Source organism: Euprymna scolopes, chromosome 41, assembly GCF_053919585.1.
Source record: "Euprymna scolopes isolate OS-2025 chromosome 41, ASM5391958v1, whole genome shotgun sequence".
Classification (NCBI taxonomy): domain Eukaryota; kingdom Metazoa; phylum Mollusca; class Cephalopoda; order Sepiida; family Sepiolidae; genus Euprymna; species Euprymna scolopes.
In genome coordinates, this window is record NC_136522.1 from 23,549,988 (window position 1) to 23,574,987 (window position 25,000).

Consider the following 25,000-nt stretch of genomic DNA (forward strand, 5'->3'; position numbering starts at 1 on the left):
CCTGGAATCTGAATGACAACAAGTCTCCCTATATTTCCTGTATCTTCCACTATTTTCGATAACCTTTGCAGATAAATTTGCATTATCGCACCAGTTGTTTGCCATTGGCTTATCGCTGGCAATAACCATTGGTCTTCACTAGAATTTGAGTAGCAATAAGTCCCCTTTGCATCCATCAATTAAAGATCTAGTTAATGCTTTTTGTTCTCACTCTTTTCATCCTTTGGCTATTTGATATAGTGCCAGTCGATGCTGACACGACAATTTCTTGGTAGGAAAATGGGTGTAGTCAATTTACAACTTTGCAGTTTCAGTTTTCTCGGTTGCATTTTTTTTTAACCTTTGTTGCAGTTTTTATATGGCCGGTTAGCGTTTACCGTTCATGCGGATTGGTTTCCGCATTCGAGGGGTTTCCTTAAGATTCCAGCTTTCTTCAGCATTACCGCCCGTTGCATAGTCTCAGTCTTCCCCTTGATTCCGATTTCTCCCAGTCTTTTTTCTAAGTTGTTTGGGACTGTTCCTAGTGCTCCTACAATTATTGGCATTATATTGTTTTCCTCTATGTTCCATATTCCTTTCAATTCTTTTGCAAGTTCTGCATATGTGTTTCGTTTTTATGTCGCTTTGATCTTCACCCTGTAAACTGTTGGGACGGTAAAATCTACATTCAGGCATGACCGGGTAAAAGTCTTAAATATTTCACAAATGTATTCTTAGTATCGCCTACACTGAGGATGAACCTTCAACCCCCATAAGAATGCCACTTCAAATTGAATTTTACTCAGTACTTTATCCGTTACGTCACGGGCTTTTGCGGATAACACTCAAGATGAGAACAGTAATACGAATGAACTAAATGGTACAAATGGTGAAATCTCATCTGAAAAGTTCAGAAACATAATATCAAATCTTTTTGACATGTTTTTGTTACGAGCCTCGGTGTAGTAACTGTTTTTATGTAGTAGGAAAGGGGGAAACGCTCTGCTGCTGCTGCTTTGGGTTTGTATTGTATAAATGTGAAGCAACGTTGATTGTAAGAGTGGATTAGGAGAAAAAGGGCATAAGCGTTTGATTTCATATAGGCTTATTCGCGTGACGCCAAAGAGATTAATGATTGGTTTTACCTTTTGGCCAATTCACGTGACTCTTCAATGGACCAGTTAATACAAGCATACTGACCAGTGACCAATCTACACAAGTTTTATAGGTGACTAGCCTAGGTGCCCGGCGTTGCCCGGCGTTGCCCGGCGTTGCCCGGATGTTTGTAGGTGTGTGTTGAGCAAAAAAAAAAAAAAAAAAGTGGTAGTAGGTAGGCAGACTCGAACCCGTGACGAAAAGGCGGAAAAGAAAGTGAAAGAAAATCTGACGTCTTACCACTACTCCATGGCGCGACGAGAAGTTTGGAACGTAAAATTAGGCAAAGTCAGTCCAACCTCTAGGATAACTTGTAAAAATGGCGATGCAAAAAATCGACCCCTCCTTATAGAAAACTGCCCAGTGGAGGATTAAGGAATTAATGTTTTTGGTCAATTTTTCGATAATTGTTGTCCGAAACGTCGACCTTCAAAATGATACCGATCTCGTGAAAATCCGTTTCTTCTGTCGAAAGTTTTAGACATACATACATACATACATACATACATACATACATATACAGACAGGCAGACAGACAGATAGACAAGTAGGTGAGAGTTATATTATAGATAATACCCCCACCCTTTAAAACTAGTATGACGAAGCGATTTTCCGTTCTAAAATGAATTAAAAAATGAGTGACGTCATTTACCTCTGCCGAATCAACGTTGACGTCATTGTCAAGCGATGACCTCGCCACAATTCGCGACAGGATATAATTCAGCAAAAGATCCCGATCAATCCTGTCACGGTTTCTGTTCATGTAATTTCTGCAACGAAAAGAGAGAAACACAAAGCGATAAAAAGAAGCTCAGTCATTGGTCGGTAGACAACAAACAAAAAATAACGTTCTGAATTCTAAATTCATCTTCAGCCAGTGATATGTCACTTATTAAGGGCCCTGCGTCAGTAGCGATTAAGTTAGCTAGTGTGAATTTTAATAAGGTTCACCTTTAGTGCATGTCAGGATAACCTGCTAACAGAATTGTACCCGGAGACGAGCGACCCGAAGTTATAACGGGTGAAGGCAATAGGTCAAACAATAGACAAAACAATGTTGAACGAGCGAAAAAAAAAAAGAAAAAAAAAAGAAACAAACAAACAAAAAAAAAAACCCCAAGGATTTAAAGTCAGTTCTCACCACGGACGGATGCGGACAAAGTATGTAACGTGCGGTCTATTAAAAAAATCTGTGCTATTTAGGGAGTGTGCCACTGAAACAATGCCATAAGACCCCGACCCAAATAAAGTAAAAAGAAAACACCCATTATAATTTAAACCTTCTGCTAGATCTATTGCTTGTATACACTAGAAACATACCTGGGACAGGTATGTTACTAGTATAAGCATATACATATATTAGTACCATAAACATATACGGTACAGTATCTCTCTCTCTAAAAATTTTATTTAATTTTTATATTTTTTATCACTCGTTCGAAAACTATTTAGTAAGTCATTTAATCACCTGAAATCGCCGTGTGTATATATATATATATATATATATATATATATATATATATATATATATATATATATATATATATATATATATATATCATTATATTAATTTTATTTACACAAACATTAATGGCTACATATGTGCATACATGTTTCTGTAATCACCCACGTTGGGGGATTACGTCTTCAGGCCAAGAATTACCGTCGAAAGTGATGTAATTCTTGGCCTGAAGACGTAATCCCCCAACGTGAGTGATTACAGAAACATGTATGCACATATGTAGCCATTAATGTTTGTATAAATAAAATTAATATACCTGCTCTGTTCACTCATTGAGCACTATTTTGGTAGACACATGTTGTTTCATTGGATGTACTTCTAGGAAACTAAACTCTACTGGCTATATATATATATATATATATATATATATATATATATATATATATATATATATTTATATATATATATATTTACTAGTATTCCATATAGTATAAACGTAGACATAGACTAGTATATGCATATATATTTGAAAATATACATATAATATTATAAACATATGACTAGTAAAAATATACACATATACTAGTATCATAAGTACATACATATATGATATACATATAAATACACATGTATATACACATATATAATATACATGTATGGTATACATATATGATACATATAATTATAAATATTGATAATTATTTTAAAACCGAGAGGAACTAGTGTTTCATTCTTTCGACATCATCAGTGCAGGAAGTGATAATTACTGCTGACCGAGGCATTCGAATCCTACTACGAATAAACTTTTGACTCCATTTGCTGGGACGTTACTCCATTTGCCAACAATAATTAACACGAGAATTAAGGAAAATTAAACATTTATAAGTGCCATATGCGGGCATAACAGTATATATATATATATATATATATATATATATATATATATATATATATATATCATAGAATGTTCTAACAACTGGAAGTCGTGAACGTTGCATATAAGTGCAGAAGTAAAGATGTAGCAATGCACAGTAGAGAGGTACTGAATTGATGTGAAAAGAACAATGAAATCTTCGTATACAATCAATCACACATATAAATCAGTAAATAGGGGCTTACTGTTAAATATAACCTAGATGGTAAATGTACTTGATAATTTCGAGAATAATGTCTCTTTTTCAAAAAGAAAACAAACCAAAAGAATGCCGTAAAGAAGAAAATACCGTAGAACGTTCATTTGTTTGTTTTTTGTTCATACATCTAATCATGCCAATCCACCGATATTCTACATTGCTACAGTCTTCTTATACACTTACATATTGTTTGTCAGCAATGCTTCAACAATTTCCCTTCTATCTATCTATCTATCTATCTATCTTCTGCAATTACATAAATGCAACTTTGTCTCTCTCTGTGTGAGTTTGTTCCTTATAGACTCTGAAACGGCTGAACATATTTTCTTTAAAATTTACAGAACTTTAGTATATAAGTCTAGGAGTAATCTTAGTTAAGTTTTGTCTCAGAATAACTCCGATAATTACCGACAATCGATAATCGAAACCGTTATTTTAATTCATCTATCATCGGTAAAGCCATTTTTTCCATGTCGTCGCTTAGCAACAATGATAGAACAACAGACCGTGAAAATTCTACTGTGGGTAACTTGATAGCGTGTTTTTTTTTGTCCGCACATAAATTTCTTAATTTTTTTTCAATAACTGCAAAGAATTTTATAAGACTTGAAAATTTACGTGTTTTATTGTTGCATGACGTAGTCTGTAGGTTCAAACCCCGTACGTAAATTTCTTAATGTTTTTTCATTAAATACAAAGAATTTTATAAGACTTGAAAATTTACGTGTTTTATTGTTGCATGACGTAGTCTGTAGGTTCAAACCCCGTACGTAAATTTCTTAATGTTTTTTCATTAAATACAAAGAATTTTATAAGACTTGAAAATTTACGTGTTTTGTTTTCATTACGTGGTCTGTAGGTTCAAACCCCGCACGTACATTTCTTTATGTTTTTTTTTCGTTAACTGAAAAAGAGTTTATATAAAATCATTTTATAAAAGAAACAGTAGGTTCTGTAGAGTCCCAAAACTTTATTCGAATCCATGCGACATTAACGAAGTTATGACATTTTATGTATTATCAAGTCATGCATACTGCCCATCACTTTATTGCGGGTCTTTTAAAACGCTACAAAAGGGTTCGATTAATGGTTATCGAAAAGGAAAGGCGTGTTGCTGGAATCGCAGAAGGATTGTTAATGAAAGATTTAGCTATGGAGCTGGAAAGGGATCCAAGAACTTTGGCTTTATTCGTGAACAACCCCAACACCAAATCTAAAAAGAAACCTTTCACATCGTGATATTCGGAAAATTCGTATGGAAGTCAACCGAAACCTAAACAGCACCAACGATTCCAAGAACCAGGCAAGCCCGATGTAATGTGTTGAATGATATGGCAAAGAACATCAAAACTATTCCAAGGCGTCCATTGAGCAAACAACATAAGGAAAACCGAAAGGCTTTGGCACAGAATTACATGAACATGGATTTCCAACGTGTCCTATTTACAAATGAGACCTGTGCTACTCTTGACGGTCCAGATGGATGGGCCAAAGTTTGGAACTCCAACTCTTACAGAGTTCATCGCCAACAAGGAGGTAGGGGCATCATGTTTTGGGCGGGAGTCATAGGAGATGAGTTGGTATGACCATTCCAAGTTTCAGAGAGTAAAACTCACCAGCAATGTGTACACGGCCTTTTTGGATAAACAGTTGTCATCATGGCTAGATAACCATTTTCACGTCGCTTTCAAATGATTTTTATGCATGACAATGCACCATTCCATTATGCTAGGAAAACTTCAGCCCTCCTTGAATCTATGGGCTTCTTTGGAGAAACCCTTATGAGCTGGCCACTGTGTTCTCCGGATCTTAACCCCATGAACATCTCTGATCAATATTGAAAAGAGGTGTTTATGATGGAGAAAAGCAAATTACTTCAAAGGATGCCCTGTTGAGGAAAATAGTTGATGTCGCCAGAACCATAACTCCTTTTAAGATTAAACAATTGACTTCTTCGGTGGACAAAAGGTTGTGTAAAGAAATTTAAAAAAATCGTGGATATGGCGATAAATAATTTATTTATTTGAGGCTTAGCACCTAGGATCTGCTTTTGTTTATTATTCTTTAACAGGAAAATATCACAAAAAGTAAAGTTTTCATGATTAGACATGATATTTTTGGCCTAATACAACATTTTAAGAGACCTGCAATAAAGCGATGGACAGTGGAAATTCCTTGATAAAGAATAAAATGTCATAACTTTGTGAATATCGCATGAATTTGAATAAAATTTTAGGAAATAACTAACCTTAAAGCAGTCATTTAATTATACCATTTTCATTTTTTTTGTGACATATATTTATTGAAATATTGATATTTTACTAATATGCAATAAAGCGAGTGACAGAGTTTATGTATGTATATTTATCCCTGTATTTATCCCTGTTAACAAACAATCTCCTCTTTTTTAAAAACATTCATTTTAATTTCTTTCCTTCTATTCTTAATTTTTAATTTCAATTCTAACTATAAATATAATCGATATTTCTCCCCCTGCCTTTTTTCTTTTCTCTCACTCCTCCCTCCCTCCTGTCTATCGAGCACTTCAACTCTTGGTTTTTTGATGCCCATATGGCACTATTTCTTTGTGCCACTGTTTCTAACACACTCTGCAGCATGGACGAGTGGTAATTTGGCCATGAGCGTAGAGATACAAAGAAATCCCTTCCCATAATTCCCTTGCTATCTTTCTGTCTCTTTCCTGCACGACCACCATGAAGTGAAGACGAATATTCTGTCTCTCCGTAAATGGGGGGGGGGAGCACCCCCTCCCTCAATACTAGTTAGGTTAGTTAGCTTTGAAAAACCGATTATCCAGTTTTTTTAATTGTTAAAGTTTTTGTAATATATATTTTGTAAAATAAAATAGTTAGTTATACCTTATGTATATTACAATTGTGTCGCATGTCGTCTTTCTTGTGTCTGCCATGAATGCCTTCATAAATGTCTTAAGTCGAAAGGCGGCCCTGAGGACAAAGAAATGAAGATTCCGACCAGAATGCCACCAGGGCGAAGAGATCATCTTGAGAAAAGAAAGGAGCCACACCCAGATCCAACATCTCAGGTATGATTTTCTTCTTGCTACACAGACGCTAATGACTGGCCCATCTTCATATCTTCATGAGACCGCTTTAAGACATTTACTATAACACGTCTGTCGGTCACACTTCAGTGACCGGCTGATAGTGGTACCCATACGTAATTGAAAAGGATCTTTTCCTTCTCATTTATCTTGGCTTAGATCGTCTGATGATGAGATCGGCAGCATAATTTATTGTCCTGTCTATTGAAACAATTTGTAATGATTAAAGTAAAAAGTTGGTTAAAATAATAAAAACATATATATATATATATATATATATATATATATATATATATATATATATATATAGATTAAAGTAAGAATCCCTGAGGTTGAAATAATAAAAACCATATCTATCTATCTATCTATCTATCTATATCTCTCCCTCTTTCTCTCTCTCTCTCTCTCTCTCTCTCTCTCTCTATATATATATATATATATATATATATATATATATATATATATATATATATATCTCTCTATATATATATATATATATATATATATATAGTATGAACGCATTTGTGTAAGTGTGTTGCGTATTGGTACTTCTTAATAACTGACTTTTTACCAAGTTTCATTATTTCTTTCAACATTGATTCGCATTTTTAATCGACCTTATCGAGAAATATATTCGGTCAAGTCTGAACCAGGATTTTCGCTTTTGCCCTTTGATGTTATTAGTACAAATACGAATAATTTTTTTAGTGTATCCAAAGCTTGAAAAAATGATTTCAAAGAACATGATTCTCTCCTTTTAACACGAGTGATATTTTATGTTTCTTTGCTTCGGTACAGCTTGACCTTTTCCAATGATGTCAAAATGGTTGCTTTAAGCATAAAACGGACATTGCAGGTGTCGGAAGAGGATGGCTATTAATATCAATTATTCGTTGCACTTATCGCAATTTGTGGATGAAAGTGTAAAATTGCACTCTCATCGCCATCGTCGTCTACATTTGTTTGCATACATGCATCAGTGATGGGACGATTCCAATATTTTTTTTTCCGATTCCGATACAATTATCGATTCTAAAAAAAATTTTTTTTTTTTTATAATTTTGGAATCCTTTGAGAAGAGACTCCATAATTTTTGCATTCATTCTTTTTGCAGACTGTAATCCTCATCTTCATAGGTGTTATTTCATCACGTTTCGGCCAACTCATCCTTTGGTCTTCTTCAGATGATTAACCGCAACGGGATAAGAATGCCGTGTGTTGTAACTGTATCCTTAGTAATTTCTGCCTTTTATAGTTTTTGTCTCACCACGTTTTAGCCAACTAATCCCCTGACTGCTTAGGTAGGATTAAAATGCTCATCTGGAATCGTAGAGACTCAACACCTCTATCCATTGCGCCACGAGACCCGCGGTGAAACAACAACGATGAAGATGAGTATGAAATTCGCAAAATGAATGAATGCACAAATTATCGATTTTGTTCTAAATTCCCGATTTCGATACAATTACTGATTCCGATTCTTCTTTTTAAAATCTCTAAATATTTAGTCATCAGGTTGTTTTTTAAGTTATTTTTCAGATTACCGTTAAACTCCGTGCACGCGCACAAAATCCATTTAGGTGTGTTTGGTGGGTGATCTATAGATGTTAGTTTAAAATCAATAAATATTTTCTGTTTTATCATTATTATCAGTAATCGAAAATTAAGTTTTTAAATAAAATTAACAACCAAGCAAAACAGATTAAAAGAATCGTTTTTGGCATCGGAAAATAGATAAAAAAATTTCCGATTCCGATACCAATTTCGATACCCCCAAAAGTTCCGATTTTTACGATTCCCAATTCCGATTGCGATTTCATCTCAAAACTAATATGATTATACACATCGATGTATTGCTAGATAATGACATGGTTAAAGGTTAAATTAGTTATTATCGGTCTATCTATCTGTCTACCTATCTATTTATCTATCTATTTATCTATCTATCTATCTATCCAGTGATATTGTTAAAATAATTTAGATTGGGAGTTATTTATTGTTTAGCTTTTGATGATGACGTAACGGAACTGACAGGTCAAGAGGTCAAGAAGATTAGATTGAGGAGTTTGAATTTAGTCATGAAAAGAGATTTAACGTCTTTATCAACAGCGTGGCGCAGTTGATAGAGACGTTGAATCTCTACGGTTCCAGATGATTATTGTCTGAAGATGGCGGTTTCAATCCTACCCAAAGCCGGCCAGAGGCTTACTTGGCCAAAACGTGGTGAGACAACAACAACTACGGATGGCAGTGATTGTTGAGAATGCAGTTAGGAGATTCGAAGTTCCTATCCGTCGCGGTTACCACCTGACTCATCCAAAGGAATAGTTGGCCGAAATGTCGTGAAACAACAACTAATAAAGATGAGAATAATAGTCCACAATAAATAAATTAATATAAATAATACTCATCTCAATAATGAATTCCAATTAAAAATAATATATGCGATTCTTTTAATTGTCTTTTTTTTATTTGATTTTGTTTAAAGCAAAATCATCCATTGCTGGTAATAATGATAAAATAATAAATATTAATTGATTTTAAATTACCAGTAAAGCTAAAATTCGATAAATCACTCTCCACAAATGTATTTTGACGTTTAGGAAAATATCTGCATATTTAACATGTTTTTTGACAGAAAATCGGGAAAATAACAATCTTATAGTTAAATAATTAGATATTTATTAAGAATCGGAATCAGAAATTTAGCACGGAATCGGTAATTGTATCGGAATCGGGAAAAATATTGGAATCTTCCCATCTGAACTGAAGTGAGAAACTGACGGCGAATTGACCCTACTTGGTCGGAAATTGAGCTAAGATTCTCCCCCTTCTGTAAAACATTCCCAATAAAAAGTCGTCTAGCTACAACCATTATAAATAATCTTAGTTCCTTTCCCTGTTTAACTAAAAATAAACAGAAGTTTTATGACAAAGTTTCTTTCAGAGAATTGTCCGCGTGTGGAATGTATTATCAGCTGACTACAACAGGGTAATTTTCAAGTCTAATGTTGACAAATTTTTTAGTGAGCCATCCTCTTAAATAATAAAATTCCTCATGATCTCATCGTCTACTTGAAAAGCTCAATAAGCAATAATATCCTAGAATGTTCTTTAGGCTTTGATAAGCAGTGATGCGTTAGTTTATAAAAAATAGTCCTGCGATAAAGTGTACGATAGACCGGAAGGCCTTGTAAAGATGGTCTGATTGTAGAAATTTCTCTTGACGTTGGGTACACTGAGGTAGAAAGGAAAGTTCATTGTGGTAGAAGACGAGTTCTTACTGTGAATGTTTTGCGAGAAGGAACCAGAGATTTGGAGCCCAGAAGAGAATCTATTTACTGGTGTCGTGTCTGTGTACATATTCGTCCTCATCTTTTATAGAGCAACGTCTCCTTTTTTCTTAAGTTTCTGAAATCTATTGAAAAATATAATTGCGAATTACTTAGGCTCTCTATCCAGTCATGGCTGACGGAACGAGTGCGTGCTACCCCGAGAAGTAATTAAGGGTTCCGCTCGGAATTTCGTCTAGATTTCCGAGTTCGACAGAAACATTTCTGAGTTCGGCAAGATACACCTGAAGAAGGTCGGAGGTTAGTAGTCCGAAGAATCTAAATCATACGAGTGATCCTTTTTTCTTCCTGAAAACTTACTACGTTTTTAGGATAGACTGTATGCGCGCAATGCTTTATAGATTTACACACGCACCAGATCCGAATGTACTTTTTTGAGAGGGAGCGGGGGGGGGGAGGAAGAATTTATTTAGTATTTTTTTCAATAAGCGTCGCTGAAGACATTTCTTCTTTTGTTTTAATATGCAGCAACACGCTCGTCGTCCCGTGGCGGGTTGGACCTGGCCCGCAATTAACGCGAGAATAACACCCTCCCTGTTACATGGATTGCACTCTGTCACTTTGGAATACCGGACTAACTGTTGCGGGATAGGAAGGACACGCGCCCAGGAGAGGGACAAACGGACAGACAGGTTGAATCGAAAGCGTACTTAGTAAACCTTTATGGGCTGACGGGTGGGTGACTGGTCTGATGGATACGTTCGCCGATTGTAGAATTGCTTAAAGACCGAACATCTCGTTTTAACTGAACAAGTTCCTCATATTATACGGCCATAAGAACACAATAGACTAATCTAGTTCAAGAAAGGTATAATTTTAAATAAAGCTGCCAGGCATTATTCTTAAAGCCCAATTAATACGTGTGTTGCTTATACTTAATGAGAGACGAACAAATGACAAGAGAAAAGTCACACTCAAAAACACATTCACATCAAATTATTAAAAAGTTACACACACACGTACATACATATCTAAAATTAAGTAGAGCTATATATTTGTAAGTATAGGATTCAATCCTAAACTAATTAACCGATCATTACGAATTTTGGAACACAACTGCTAAGCCTAAACGTGAGTTATGTGAACTATATTATGTTTGATTTAGTTTTATGGAAGAAAAGGATGAAGAGGTATTAGAAGTCCGTTGCGAAAATTCAGATATTTGTGATTTTTGTAAAAATTTAAGACTATGTATTAGACACTAAAAGAGCATATATTTTATCCATAGTCATTAGATACCGATTAAGCAAATTTTCATGAACTTCAATTCTTCTTAAGACCGCTTAAGCTTAACCTTTGAATTTTGGACATTTTCTTGAATCAAAGTCATGTAATGATTTTTTTTTTCAAATAATTTCTAATCAATTACACAAATATCTGATTTATTCATTTGATTATTTTTTTCCATTTATATCTTAAATACAATTTAGGGTATATGACCCCCCACCTCCCGCGCAAATCGCTCGTATATAACATAATATAAAGATCCAATTTTTACAAACTTTACGCATTAAATTAAGCAGTATTTCAGCAATAAAATATCGAATGTTGTCTTTCAAGTGGCCTATTCCGCCTGGATTATAAAGAGACTTCACATATCCTTAAGAAAATAATCCAATTGGAGTTAAATTGCACAGACGAAGTGGCCACTTTACATAGCATTTCGTGTAATTATTCGTTAATAAAATGTTTCTCTGAATAAATTAGTCGTATCAGGTGTTGTGTGGCATGTGGCTCTCTTCTGCTAAAACTACATGATGAATTGCCAAACCAAGCTGAACTAAAAATAACCGATAGTTGCCAAATCTATCTGCTTTTAAAGAAAATAGGGTTGTCAATCTAAAGTTAGCGCCTCTAAAACACACACACACTATATATATATATATATATATATATATATATATATATATATATTATATATATATATGTACATGTATATATATATATAGTGTGTTTTATAATATATATATATATATATATATATATATATATATATATATATATATATATATATATACACGGAGTGACCCCCCCCCCCAAAAAAAAAAGCTAAATGGAGGCCATCTAGAACATATGCTGTTGAACGGAGGAGAAAAAATGTCCAAAGACCCTAGTATTTTGATGTGATGTTTTGAATATAATAAACTAGTTATGACCAAAGTTTTATTTCATTCGGACAAAACACTAAGAAACGGGGCCTAATTAGAGTTGGGGTCCGTTTTTTTGGGTCACCCTGCATATATAAATATATAAATTATAATAAATTTTATAATTATAAAACTCTGCAGACCTTGCCTGCATTATTGCATCTTGTCTCCGATGATAGAAATGACAGATGAATTCACACACACACACACACACACACACACACACACACACACACACACACACACACACACACACACATATATATATATACATATATATATATAAGTGTCTGTGTGTCTGTGTGTGTACATTTCCCTACGCAATAACTCTGTCAATTTTAAGCTTACACACTCGAAATTTGATATACAGAGTACTGAGATTTGGGAAAATCGATGTAATCGGTTTTCGGCCAGAAATTTTGCGATTAAGGAGTCAAAGTTCAACGATTTGACCTTTGAGAACTCTACCAAACTCTTCCTACAGTTTTGGATAAAAGCACTTGAAATTTTAGATATAGGTTCCTTGGGCATGGATCTAACTTAATAACCTGATTTAAGCCCAAAACAATGAGTTTTAAGGGGTCATAATAGGGGTCAAATTAAAAAAAGTTTACCTTTTTTTTGTTTATTTTTTGCTCAGCATACACTTCAAAACACTCGGGCAACGCCGGGCACCCATGCTAGTATATCTATAAAAGTGAACGTGTCTGTGTATCTGTCTGTCTGTGTATCTGTGCGTCTGTTTTGTGTGTGCAATAACTTTGTCAATCTTAAGTCTACAGACTCGAAATTTGATATACAGGGTACTGAGATTTGGAAAAATCGATGTGATCTGTTTTCGGCCAGAAATTTGGCTGTTAAGGAGTCAAAGTTCAACGATTTGACCTTAGAGAACTCTACCAAACTCCTCCGACAATTTTGGGTCTAAACACTTGAAATGTTAGATATAGGTTCCTTGGACATGGATCTAACTTAATAACTTGACTTGAGCCCAAAAGAATAAATTTTAATGATTCATAATAGGGGTCAAATTAAAACAAAAACTGATCCCTTTTTTTTTTGCTCAACATATACCTCCAAATACCCGGGCAATGCCGGGCACCCATACTAGTATATATATATATATATATATATATATATATATATATATATATATATATATATTAATGCTCCTTATCTTGAGTTGAGCATATTGGAAAGTGATACATGATATACCATTAGCATATTAAGCAATACTCTTTGTGTAAATAAATCGAGCTTAGGTATTCGGGCGATGCCAAAAACATCGTTAATTCACTGCCCACACAGCAGCTGCCGATTTAGCGTAATGGTTCAAACCTTGACTGTCCCATGGGCTTTCGAGTTTCGATCCTGATTTGAGGTAGTTGCCTCTCTAGCCGCACTGATAAGTTGTGATACAGCGAAACAGTACTATATGTGGATGACTATATATACATATATTAATATATCTATATATATATATATATATATTAATATATATATTAATATATATATTAATATATATATATATATTAATATATATATATGTGTATATACACATATATATATTAATATGTTGTTTTAACAAAATCAAGACACCAAGAAATAGATTGATAGCAACAAATTGTGTATTTCGCCGTTAGTTACAATTTGGAAAAATTCAAACCTTATATCGTTTGAAAATTTTCACAAGGAGAGCCTTTCGTCAGGCGTATTGAATAAAAAAACACTTTAACAATGAACAATATGGAATCCATTTTCCTTATAAGGAAAAACACGAGAAAATATTTTACCTACATCTCATCCTTCCAACTTTTTAAAAACGATTTATATATTTACCTATTTTCGTATCTCTATTTAAAAAACATTTTCAATAAAATTATCATACAACGTTACCACTAATCGCCCATGGCCACTTAATATGTTTTACTAATACTATTCATTGATTTCTTAAATTAAATTTCTTTATTTTTTATGTAATTTAAATTATTTTTTAATACGGACTAATCAACTAAGTCTTCCGCTATATTGTTTCGATTCTATATTAGTTTGGTATTTGGAATCTGCTTTGTTTATTTACAAAAATATCGGCTAACCTACTTGTGCAATTTCGAAAAGCGGTTTTGTTTAAAATTTATTCCATAAGGAAAATTTTTTTTAGCATTAACTGATATTCAGTGCAGTCCATTTTTCATTTAAAATTAAAGATCTACATTTATTTTTAATTCTTTATTTTCTTTCGTTCCTTCCTCTTAAGATTTACGATTACCGGATATTTTAGATGTTGAAAGGGCGGTAACTCTGTACGTTCGAAATTTTAAAGGTTTTGTTTAATTATAAGTTACCAAAATCCTAATCTGTATTTATAATATTGAAGGGAGGTAACTCAATACGTTCGATATTTTAATGTTTTTGCAGAGTTCTAAGTTTGGGAAATTCCTAATATGCATTTACGATTTATTTATTAATTAAACAAAACCAATTTAATCTAGACTAACCTATTCAAATTATACGTTTATAATGCATATTTTAATCGTTATACTGATTTTATTACGAAAAATTTAATCTACATTTTCCATCCAGCCATAATTTTCTAAGGTTATATATGGCTTTTATTCAAATAATATCAATTCAGGAATTAAGTTCTTAAATATTTATCTAATAACAATAATAATAATAATAATAATAATAATAATAATAATAATAATAATAATAATAATAATAATAATAATAATAATACATATCCTGTTAATAAGTATTCCAATTAATGTATTATTAATCTCCATGTATGTTTTACTCCAATAAGAGTGGAGGTCCACCTTGGTTTTTGGTTTTTGGAATTAGTCGATCAGAACAAGAATATTATTTAATATGCTAGAAATTTTCAAGTTTTACTTATATAAAAACAGTATCAATTAATCCCCGTTCTTTAATTACTAATATTGTTTTTTCGTTTATTTCATTTTTTTTTATTATACTAGTATATACATATATTTTTTATTATATTAATATATATATATGTATTAATATATATATATAATTATATATATATATATTAATATATATTAATTTATATATTAATATATATTAATATATATATATATTAATATATATATATATTAATATATATATATGTATTAATATATATATAATTATATATATATATATTAATATATATTAATTTATATATATTAATATATATATTAATATATATATATATATTAATATATATATATTAATATATATATATATTAATATATATATTAATATATCTATATATATATATATGTATATATATATATCGATCGAAGCTCAGACATATTTATAACTTGCCTCTTTATAAAAATAGATTGCCGACCTCTAGCGACATGATGAAAGTGTAATGTTAACATTTTCAACATCGGCAAGGTGAGGTAGATAATAAAAAGCTGCAGTTGCCGTATCCAATGTCACGACAGATGGTTATAAGTCATAATTGTTAGTTATTAATTTATATGGCCTACTCAACTTCGCAATAGACTAAGTCGCCATTCTTCTTCTTCTTCTTCTTCTTCTTCTTCTTCTTCTTCTTCTTCTTCTACTACGTGTGCAATGACGACCGTGTCATACCGCCCCCGTTGGGGTCCATTTTAACTACGACGGCAACAAATTTCTCCGTTGGATTAGAATCAATAGCCGTTATAAAAAAATGGACAAAAAGAAAGGAGGAAACAGGGAAGAGGAAGGCGGTTGGTGTCATCTGAATGACTGAGTATCAGTTACATGTTGACCAGTGTGATATACGTATATGGACAGGTAAAACAATTAGGTGCACATTAACATCTGGATTATTTGAGCGAGAGAGAGAGAGAGAGATAGATAGATAGATAGATAGAGAGAGAGAGAGAGAGAGAGAGAGAGAGAGAGGCGGGATGGAGGGAAAGTTGGGAGAGAAGAACAGGGTTTGAAGATGTATCAAAAGGTAAGAAAACGAAACAGAAAATAGTAAGAGAGAGATAGAGAAATAAAGAGAGAAAGACAAGTAAAATAATTAGGTACACATAAACGCCTGGATTATTTAGGCGAGAGAGAGAGAGAGAGAGAGAGAGAGAGAGAGAGAGAGAGAGAAAGAGAGAGAGAGAGAGAGAGATTTGAGTTAGAGGGATAAGGAAGTATGGCGTAAGGAAGACTAGAGAAAAGTGTAAAAGAAGAATGAGAATGGGAACAAGAGAGAAATAGCATGGAAAACAAACAGAGAGATAGAGAGATAGATAGATAGATAGAGAGAGAGAGAGAGAGAGAGAGAGAGAGAGAGAGAGAGAGAGAGAGAGAGAGAGAGAGAGAGAGAGAGAGATCATGAGGTATAGAGAAATTTCAAGAGAAAGAAAGATTCCGAGGGAAGAGAAATGGTTGGGAAATGTAAGAGAGATATAATTTGAGGTAGAGCGATATATAAGTTACAGGGAAAGGAAGTGTGTGAGAAAGAGTAAAAGAAAGGGAGAACGACACATAAAGAGATTGATAGATAGATGAAGAGAGAGAGAGAGAAAGAGAGAGAGAGAGAGAGAGAATGGGGGAGGATACGATAGAGAATAAGGGAAAGCTGTGAGTCAGTTAACCAAACAAACACACAGATGAAACCAGATCAACGCCTGGCAAGTTAATCCCCACTGATGAATATAGATAAGCGACAACAGTTTTTTGAAAAAAGATTATTTCAATATTTAAATATTTTAGATCTCACCAAAGATTACAAACATTTTTTTTCAGAATTTGGTGGCATGGTGATTCGGGTAGAGGGTGAGGAGTTGTTGTTAGAAATTCCAGTTATTAATCCACTCAGAAATTTAAGAAGCAAATGAAATAAACACGGATGATTTTAAGCTGCGCGTTTAGCCAAGAAAATACTATTACAAACACAAGCGAGACAAACCGACGAAAATAATGTTTAAAACTTAATAATGACAGACCGACGAAAGTAATATTTAAAAGTTAATAATGATAGACCGACGAAAATAATATTTCCAACTTAATAATGACAGATCAACGAAAATAATATTTAAAACTTAAGTATAACCCTAACCCGACAAAAATTACTACTTCAACCTTAAACGCTATCGACTGACGAACATTTTAATAAAAACTGACAAAGCGGAAACGTTATTATCATCATGGCTGACCGACAGAGATGCTATCTTAAACATGGTAGACGAAAGAAAACGTATTTTATTTGGACTAGGGGGTCACCTCTTATCAAGGCCCGAAGGCCATTCGAGGAGAAGGATTAATGTTTTGAGTTGCGAATGAGAAAAAACACCGTGATCGATAATGGTGAAAATGGAGTCGAATTGGATTGATTAAAAGGACAGTCCAACAAGAACTTGTTTGCATTAGACTTGAAAACGATCATGTTATAGTCAGCTGGAAAGCAACCTTACGGTATTGTTTTAGACATACAGATAGTTCTAGAAAGATAATCTTAGTTCGAGGAATTTTCGTTTAGTTTAAGGCATAGATCGGGAGTAAGTGAAATTGTTGACAGTGGTTGTAGCTGGACGAGTATTTGTTGTGAATGCTGGACAGACGGAAGGGATATAGATTGAAGCTCAGTCAAGAACCTGTTATGAAAATTAATGGTAGAGTAGAGAATAACTATCTGCGTCTCTTCTGTGAGAAAGAGGAAGTAGGAAGGCGAAAAGGTCGTCGCTTACTAGATTTCGGAGCATGTTTTGTATCCTGGAAATGCAGTAATGGTTACTCAGGACAAGTCCTTCCCAGATGTGGTAACAATACCCGATCTTAGGGCGTATTTGTCTCTTAAACAAAGAGAAGATTGCGTCGGGAGGGATATACTTTCTGAAGCGGTAGAATGATTTAACCGTTAAGTGGTAGAAGACCAAAGAAAATTCTATTTCAGTGAGAGGAAAATATAGATATTTGAATGGTGCTCGTTGTGCAATCATTATCACTATGAACTGGATACTCTTCACTCTCTCTCGTATACTTGGAAAAAATTATGGTGAAATTAATCCAAGAGAAGGGAATTCTCGAAGCAACATCGATTACTGCATCACTTTTACTAATACCATTGGAAAAAAAAGTATAATCACCGTTCATCTCCCCAGAGGCTATTCGTAAACTGGAAGGCTAAACAAGACTCTTAAGCCTGCATCGAGCAACCAATCTAGGAGAAGGAATACTGATTCGTGAAACCATTAACTTCCGGCAGTTTATATTGTGTTGATATACACTAAAATCAAATCGTGCAAATCACTATTCTAACACCAGTCATTCCAGTAATCGAAGGCCATCGAAATTTCTTGGACATATCCAGAGGTCTGAAAGTGGATTATTTAATTCATATGAAGGAAGGATAGAATAAAAGTTAAAGCAAGGAAGACCGTTTAAATGCTGGAGTGACAACGTCTATGTGAGGTGACAGAATGAATAAAGATATGGACACCGGAATCTAATCTTCTATCTATCTATCTATCTATCTATCTATCTATCTATCTATCTATCTATCTATCTATCTATATACAGGGCGACCCCCCCCCAAAAAAAACGGGCCCCAACTCTAATTAGGCTCCGTTTCTTAGTGTTTTGTCCGAATGAAATGAAATTTTGGTCATAACTAGTTTATTATATTCAAAACATCACATCAAAACACTAGGGTCTTTGGCCTTTTTTTCTCCGTTGGCTGTAAAATGCTCAGAAAAACACTTGAATGTTCTCTGTTTTTTTTGGTCACCCTGTATAATGAATAAATGACAAAGGTCTATATTCCAAATTTCATTACATTGACCATCTTACAATTTATTCCTTTAATTCAGTTGACATTTACAATTCTTGACAGTATCTGTTTGTAGCACAAAACCAATCACTTAATTTTTATATCAATCAGTGAATCTATTTTGCCCATAAATCGCCAGAATAAATAGCAACAATCAATCCACCAAAAGGGAATAACATGCGTTTGGACATGATTAAAAAATCCGAAATCTGAAGTTCAAAATGGCGTAATGTAAGCAAAATATAAGGTATTTGCAGCTTCTCTTCCAATCTTCGGATTTTTTAATCATGTCCAAACGCATTTTATTTCTTTTTGGTGGATTGATTGTTGCTATTTCTTTCTGATTAATTAAGGGCAAAATAGATTCACCGATTGATATAATAATTAAGTGAATGACTTTGTGCTATTAAACAGATATTGTCAAGAATTGTAAGTGCCAAGTTAATTACAGGAATAAATTGTAACATGGTCAACATCATGAAATTTGGAATATAGACTTTTGTCATTTATTCATTATATGCTCTGTAATTACATTGAACTTCTTAAATCAGGATTGGTATATATAAAAAGGAACTATAAGTTAATAAAGAATATTTCCACAGAAATATATATATATGTACATATATATATATATATATATATATATATATATGTGTGTGTGTGTGTGTGTATCAATATATACATATATATGTATATATATATATATATGTATATCATATTTAAATATATATTTGTTCGATCCTTGTTGAGGACGATACTATTTAATATCCTCACCAGTGGTTTCAATTTCATAAGTCGATTTCCTCCGCAAATATGGGCGATATTTAAGCTTGGACGATTCATGCTGACTCGAGACATTCGTGTGCACGCATGAATATATACAAGGACTGAATAGATTGTGAGTATATGAGTACGCCATTGATCTACGCCGTCACAAGAGGATGATAAACTTACACTTATATTTATTCCAGGAGAATGATAACACCCAGGCAGGATTACTGGATTTTGATGCACAAAAAAGGGGGCACAAAAGAGTGACACATTCATATTAAGAGGATTTGGGATTTTAGTTTTTACGGTATATCAACCCTTTTTGAGTTCTTTATGTCCTAAGCACGTTATTTATAAGTACCAAGCGGCATATATAGGGAAAATGAGTTATGTATACGACAGTGTTACACAAACTCCCCTCTACACGGAGCGTGAATCGGGGATATAGAATACATTTGACAATATGATCAAAATCCAATGTTTATGAAGACGACCCAACCCCACCTCTGCTGACAAAAGACAAACTGGCTGATGTAGCTCACCTTTTTACCCCCTGCGGTGTTCTATATGAACAGAAAGCTCTTCGTGGAAGAAAAGTCGACCTCAGAGGCAACTACGATTGTCAGTGAAGAATCTGATGAAGAAGCTAATGATTCGGATGTTCGAAACGAATTCATTGATCATGTTGACACCAACATCAGCGCAGAATTACTAAGAAGCAATCTAAGTGCAATAAAACTTTGTCTTTTTTCTTTAATTTTATTAAACTTTATTATTACGTTTGTTTGTTTGTTTAACGAGCATATCGACCTTCTTTGGGTCATTTAATTCTGTATATATGATTCTAATTTTTAGATACTTTCAGAGTCAATTTTCGCAAGGTATATTCGAGTAATATTTGTTATTTGATCGTATTTATATTTTATGGTAAAGATTTGCTCTTTTTAGGGAATTTAGAATGGTTTTAGGATTTTCTTTTTTGAAGAGTTCTTTAAAGTTCGGGGCATTTTAGTAGGGTTGACAATTTTGTGTGAGATCATAGCAGTCAAGTAAAAAGTCTTGGGAGGTTCTTCACTTTTTAGTTTATGGAAGTGAGTTATGTATGTGTGTCCTATCCAGATACGTAATAACACTACTTCTTCTCGTGATTTTCTGGGATTTAGTAGTTTTATTTTAAAAAAATATTATTACTGTCTTTAAAGGCAATAATAACACATTTCATTGGAACATTCTCTCAATAATCATCATTACATAACTCTCATCCTTGTTGAAATGAACATGACATAATGTGATAGCTTAAGTGCTACACTTCATTTTAAAACAAACTCCAAACAAATATCTTTATTGGTTCCTGAGTTACATAGGTTAGAAAGTCGTGAAACCTTGATTCCGTTTTCTGACGATTTAAAAATGGCGCTTATATTAGAACGATATTGTGGCTTGTTAGTGTGTGAGACGCTTACAGATTATTAATCTTTCGTAATACAACAGATCAACAATGGAGTATATGAACTATAAATCAACATTGTCTCTTAAAAAATAATGGTGTTAGATATAATAATGATCAAACAGACAGCAAAATAAAGTACTTATCCAGTTCACAACTGAATCTACGGAAACTAATTAAAATAACGGTTTCGATTATTGGTAATTATCGAGAGTATTCTGAGACAAAACTTAAGATTCCCCCCCTAGACTTATACACTAAAGTTCTGTAAATTTTAAAGAAAACCTGTTCAGCCGTTTCGGAGTCTATAAGGAACGAACCCCCAGACAAAGTTGCATATATATATGCATATATATATATATATATATATATATATATATATATATATATATATATATATATATATGCATACATACTTGAGTTGAGCATATTGAGAAGTGAAACACGAATTACCATTAGCATATAAGCGACGGTCTTTGTGTAAACAAATCGAGCGGAGGTATTTCGGACGATATCAAAACATCGTTAAACTCACTACTCGTTCAAGCAGCCGCCAATAGCGTAATGGTTAGGAGCCTTAACTGCCGTACAAACGGTCGGGTTTCAATCCTGGCTTGAGGTAGTTGCCTGTCTAGCCGCACTGATGAGCTGCGAAACAGTACTGTATGTGGATGACTATATATATATATATATATATATATATATATATATATATATATATATATAATTGAGGAATATCTCAGAGATTAATCACATTTTAACCTAAGAGACACTTCCTCTGTTTATAAAAGGAAAGTCGTTTTGCATCAACTTTAATAGTTTTTAAGATCTTTAAATGATGTGAGCATGATTCAGAATGGAGAATTAGTCAATGCTAAAGTTCGTTGTACATGACAGGCGTTTTAGTGAATGGTTCGTTATAGAAGACCCGGATGTATTATTTAGAACGTCATTTGGTCGATAGATCTCATTTCTAATTTTGCTAGATATGTGCTATTGAACTCTACTATCCAATCTCAACGTCGACCTATCAATGTAGTCAACACTGCAACTCTATTTAAATTGGTAAATCACATCATTATGGTGGGGTTCTCTCTCTTTGTTTATATACATATATATATATATATTTCGTTTTATACTAATCATTCAGTAAAGGATAGGCGTGAGGAAGAGAAGGAAAAGAGAAGTAAAAAAGAGAAGAAAAAAGAGATAAGGAATCAAGCAACAGAATGGAAAGAATGTAATTCATTAATACATATAACAAGTACTGACCCAACGAGTCACATGTGATCTAGGCAGAGATAAATGAAGGAGGTGTAGACGACTTACCTTTCGCTATCATCAGCGGATTGGGCACTGGCGATCGGCAAAGAGATGCCGTAACCTCTTTTGGCTGCAACCCCGCGACATCTTGGGGCAAATATGAACTTTCTGTTTGAATCAAGTGGAAAAGAGAGAATATTAATTTGCATTGAAACAAAGAAGAAAATTTAAATTACTCGAAGTATTAGCATTAGTTCATGAAGAGTCATTACTAGGGCTATGACAACAGAATATTCTTTTCATTGTTTTGACTCTCGAGTGTATATGTTCTGTTTAGAACCATGACACTCGATTTCTGAATTTAAAACCTTAATTCAAGCTATTATGTATACTTAAGTCATAAACTCTACAGTAGGTCATCTGCAGTGCAATGCAGACTATAATGTACCGTGAACAAAGTTATTGCGGGGAGGTATGCGAAGTATCCTGCAGTTGTACTGCGATGTAGTAGAACAGGCAATCAATCGATTTGATTAAATAATGAGCGATTTATCCGATTTCGATGATAATAAAAATATTCAATCCCGGGCAACGTCGGGTCCCCGTGCTAGTATATATATATATATATATATATATATATATATATATATATATATATATATATATATATACACTGCGTGTCAAATTATTAATGAGATAATATTTTTTTACCAGTTTCAGAAACTTACCGGTAGTTTCGTATCAAAAGCTTCAGAAACGTTGGCAATACTGAGCTGCGCGTACTGTGAAATTTTCCTACTGTTCTGCGCAATGTAAACAACTTGTCATCGTAATTGCTGAATCCACAGTATTTGAAGTGTGTCAAATTATTAACAAGGCAGTTTGTTTCGTCAATAAAATGGGTCGTAAAGGTGGTTTGAGTAGTTCTGAAAAGACTACTATTACACAACAGCAAGCAAAAGGTAAAACTACCCTCGAAATATCGAAAATGATAGGAAGGAACCATCAAACTGTACGTAAGAGAGCTGATAAAGGTAAATCTAGAGTTGTTTCACGCCGTTCTCTACTCCAAATTAAACGCGAAGTATTTAAGAACCCTGGACAGACAAGTCGAGAAGTCTTTGACAAAGCCGGATTGAAGAATGTCTCGAAAAGTACTCGATGTCGCCTGCTGAAAGAAGTGGCAAAGTCTGTTAAGCCTGTGACAAAACCCCTATTAAAGCAACATCACATACAAAACCGATTGAAATGGGCAGAGGACAACATGAAAACGGATTTTTCCAAAGTTTTGTTCATGGATGAAGTGCGTGTCACTCGTGATAGCCCAGATCACTGGAGCAAGGGATGGGTTCTAGATGGACGACATCGTCATCAGCGTTTAAGGTGCCAACAAGGTGGTGGTGTGATAATGATTTGGTTAGGATTATCGGAGGTACTTTAGTTGGCCTATGGAGAGGCCCAGAAGGCGAAAAAATGACGTCAAATGCTTACATAGCTTTTCTGAAGGAGCACTTTGAACCATGGCTGAAGAAGCAAAGGTTGACGTTCAAAAATACCATTATGTTTGTGCAGAATAATGCTCTCTCGCATGCAGCAAACAAAAGCAAATAATATTTGCAACAACTGGGGTTATCTGGGCTACAGAAGATGGAGTGGTCTACGAGTTCACTAGATTTGAACCCAATTGAGTATCATGAAGCGACGCCTCTATGCAAGTGGACGTCAATTTAAGAGCAAAGATGAGTTGTGGGATGCTCTCCAAGAGGTATCGCGAGGAATAACTGTTGACGAAATCACAAATTTGACTAATTCTGTAGACCAACGTCTTTTACCAGTCATTCATAAAAAGAATCACATATCTCCTACTAATTATGTCAACGTAGAAATTGCTATGTAGTTATTATGCTCTAAGGGTTTTTCATAGTTCATTTAATGCTTGAAAATTAGTTCAATAAACAAGTTATGGGTATATTTTTTTTCTTCACCTCGTTAATAATTTGACACACTGAAATCAACAGCTTAAAATACTATTTTCTGACTGGAGTAGCTGGATAGCATTGTAAGTTTAATTAAAGTTTAATGGATTTTGATTCACTCGTTCCTTGAATATTTAAAAAATGTAAACTCGTTAATAATTTGATACGCAGTCTATATATATGTATATATATATATATATATATATTTATTTATATGTATATATATGTGTATATATATATACATATATATACATATACATATATATTCATATGCACACACACACACACACACACACACACACACACACACACACACACACACACACACACACACATATATATATAACCCCCGTGTAATCTATTAAGAGAGATGGAACCTCTGTTTTCGTTAAAACATTTAACTAGAAACAAAAGAATTCTCATGTAAACATTAAGGTCTACGGTCTGCTTTGTCTTGTGT

The 25,000-nt window shown here is 33.7% G+C and overlaps 1 protein-coding gene across 1 annotated transcript in view; it reads right to left on the reverse strand.

Annotated features, from left to right (window-relative positions):
* Positions 1 to 25,000, reverse strand: part of LOC145266423 (uncharacterized) — a 141,584-nt gene that overhangs the window by 1,520 nt on the left and 115,064 nt on the right. The window contains exons 3-4 of the mRNA XM_080122091.1: positions 22,631 to 22,732; positions 1,787 to 1,904 (exon numbers count right to left, since the gene is read on the reverse strand). Of these exons, the coding sequence (XP_079978217.1) occupies positions 1,787 to 1,904; positions 22,631 to 22,732 (220 nt within the window). The remainder of the gene's footprint in view (positions 1 to 1,786; positions 1,905 to 22,630; positions 22,733 to 25,000) is intronic.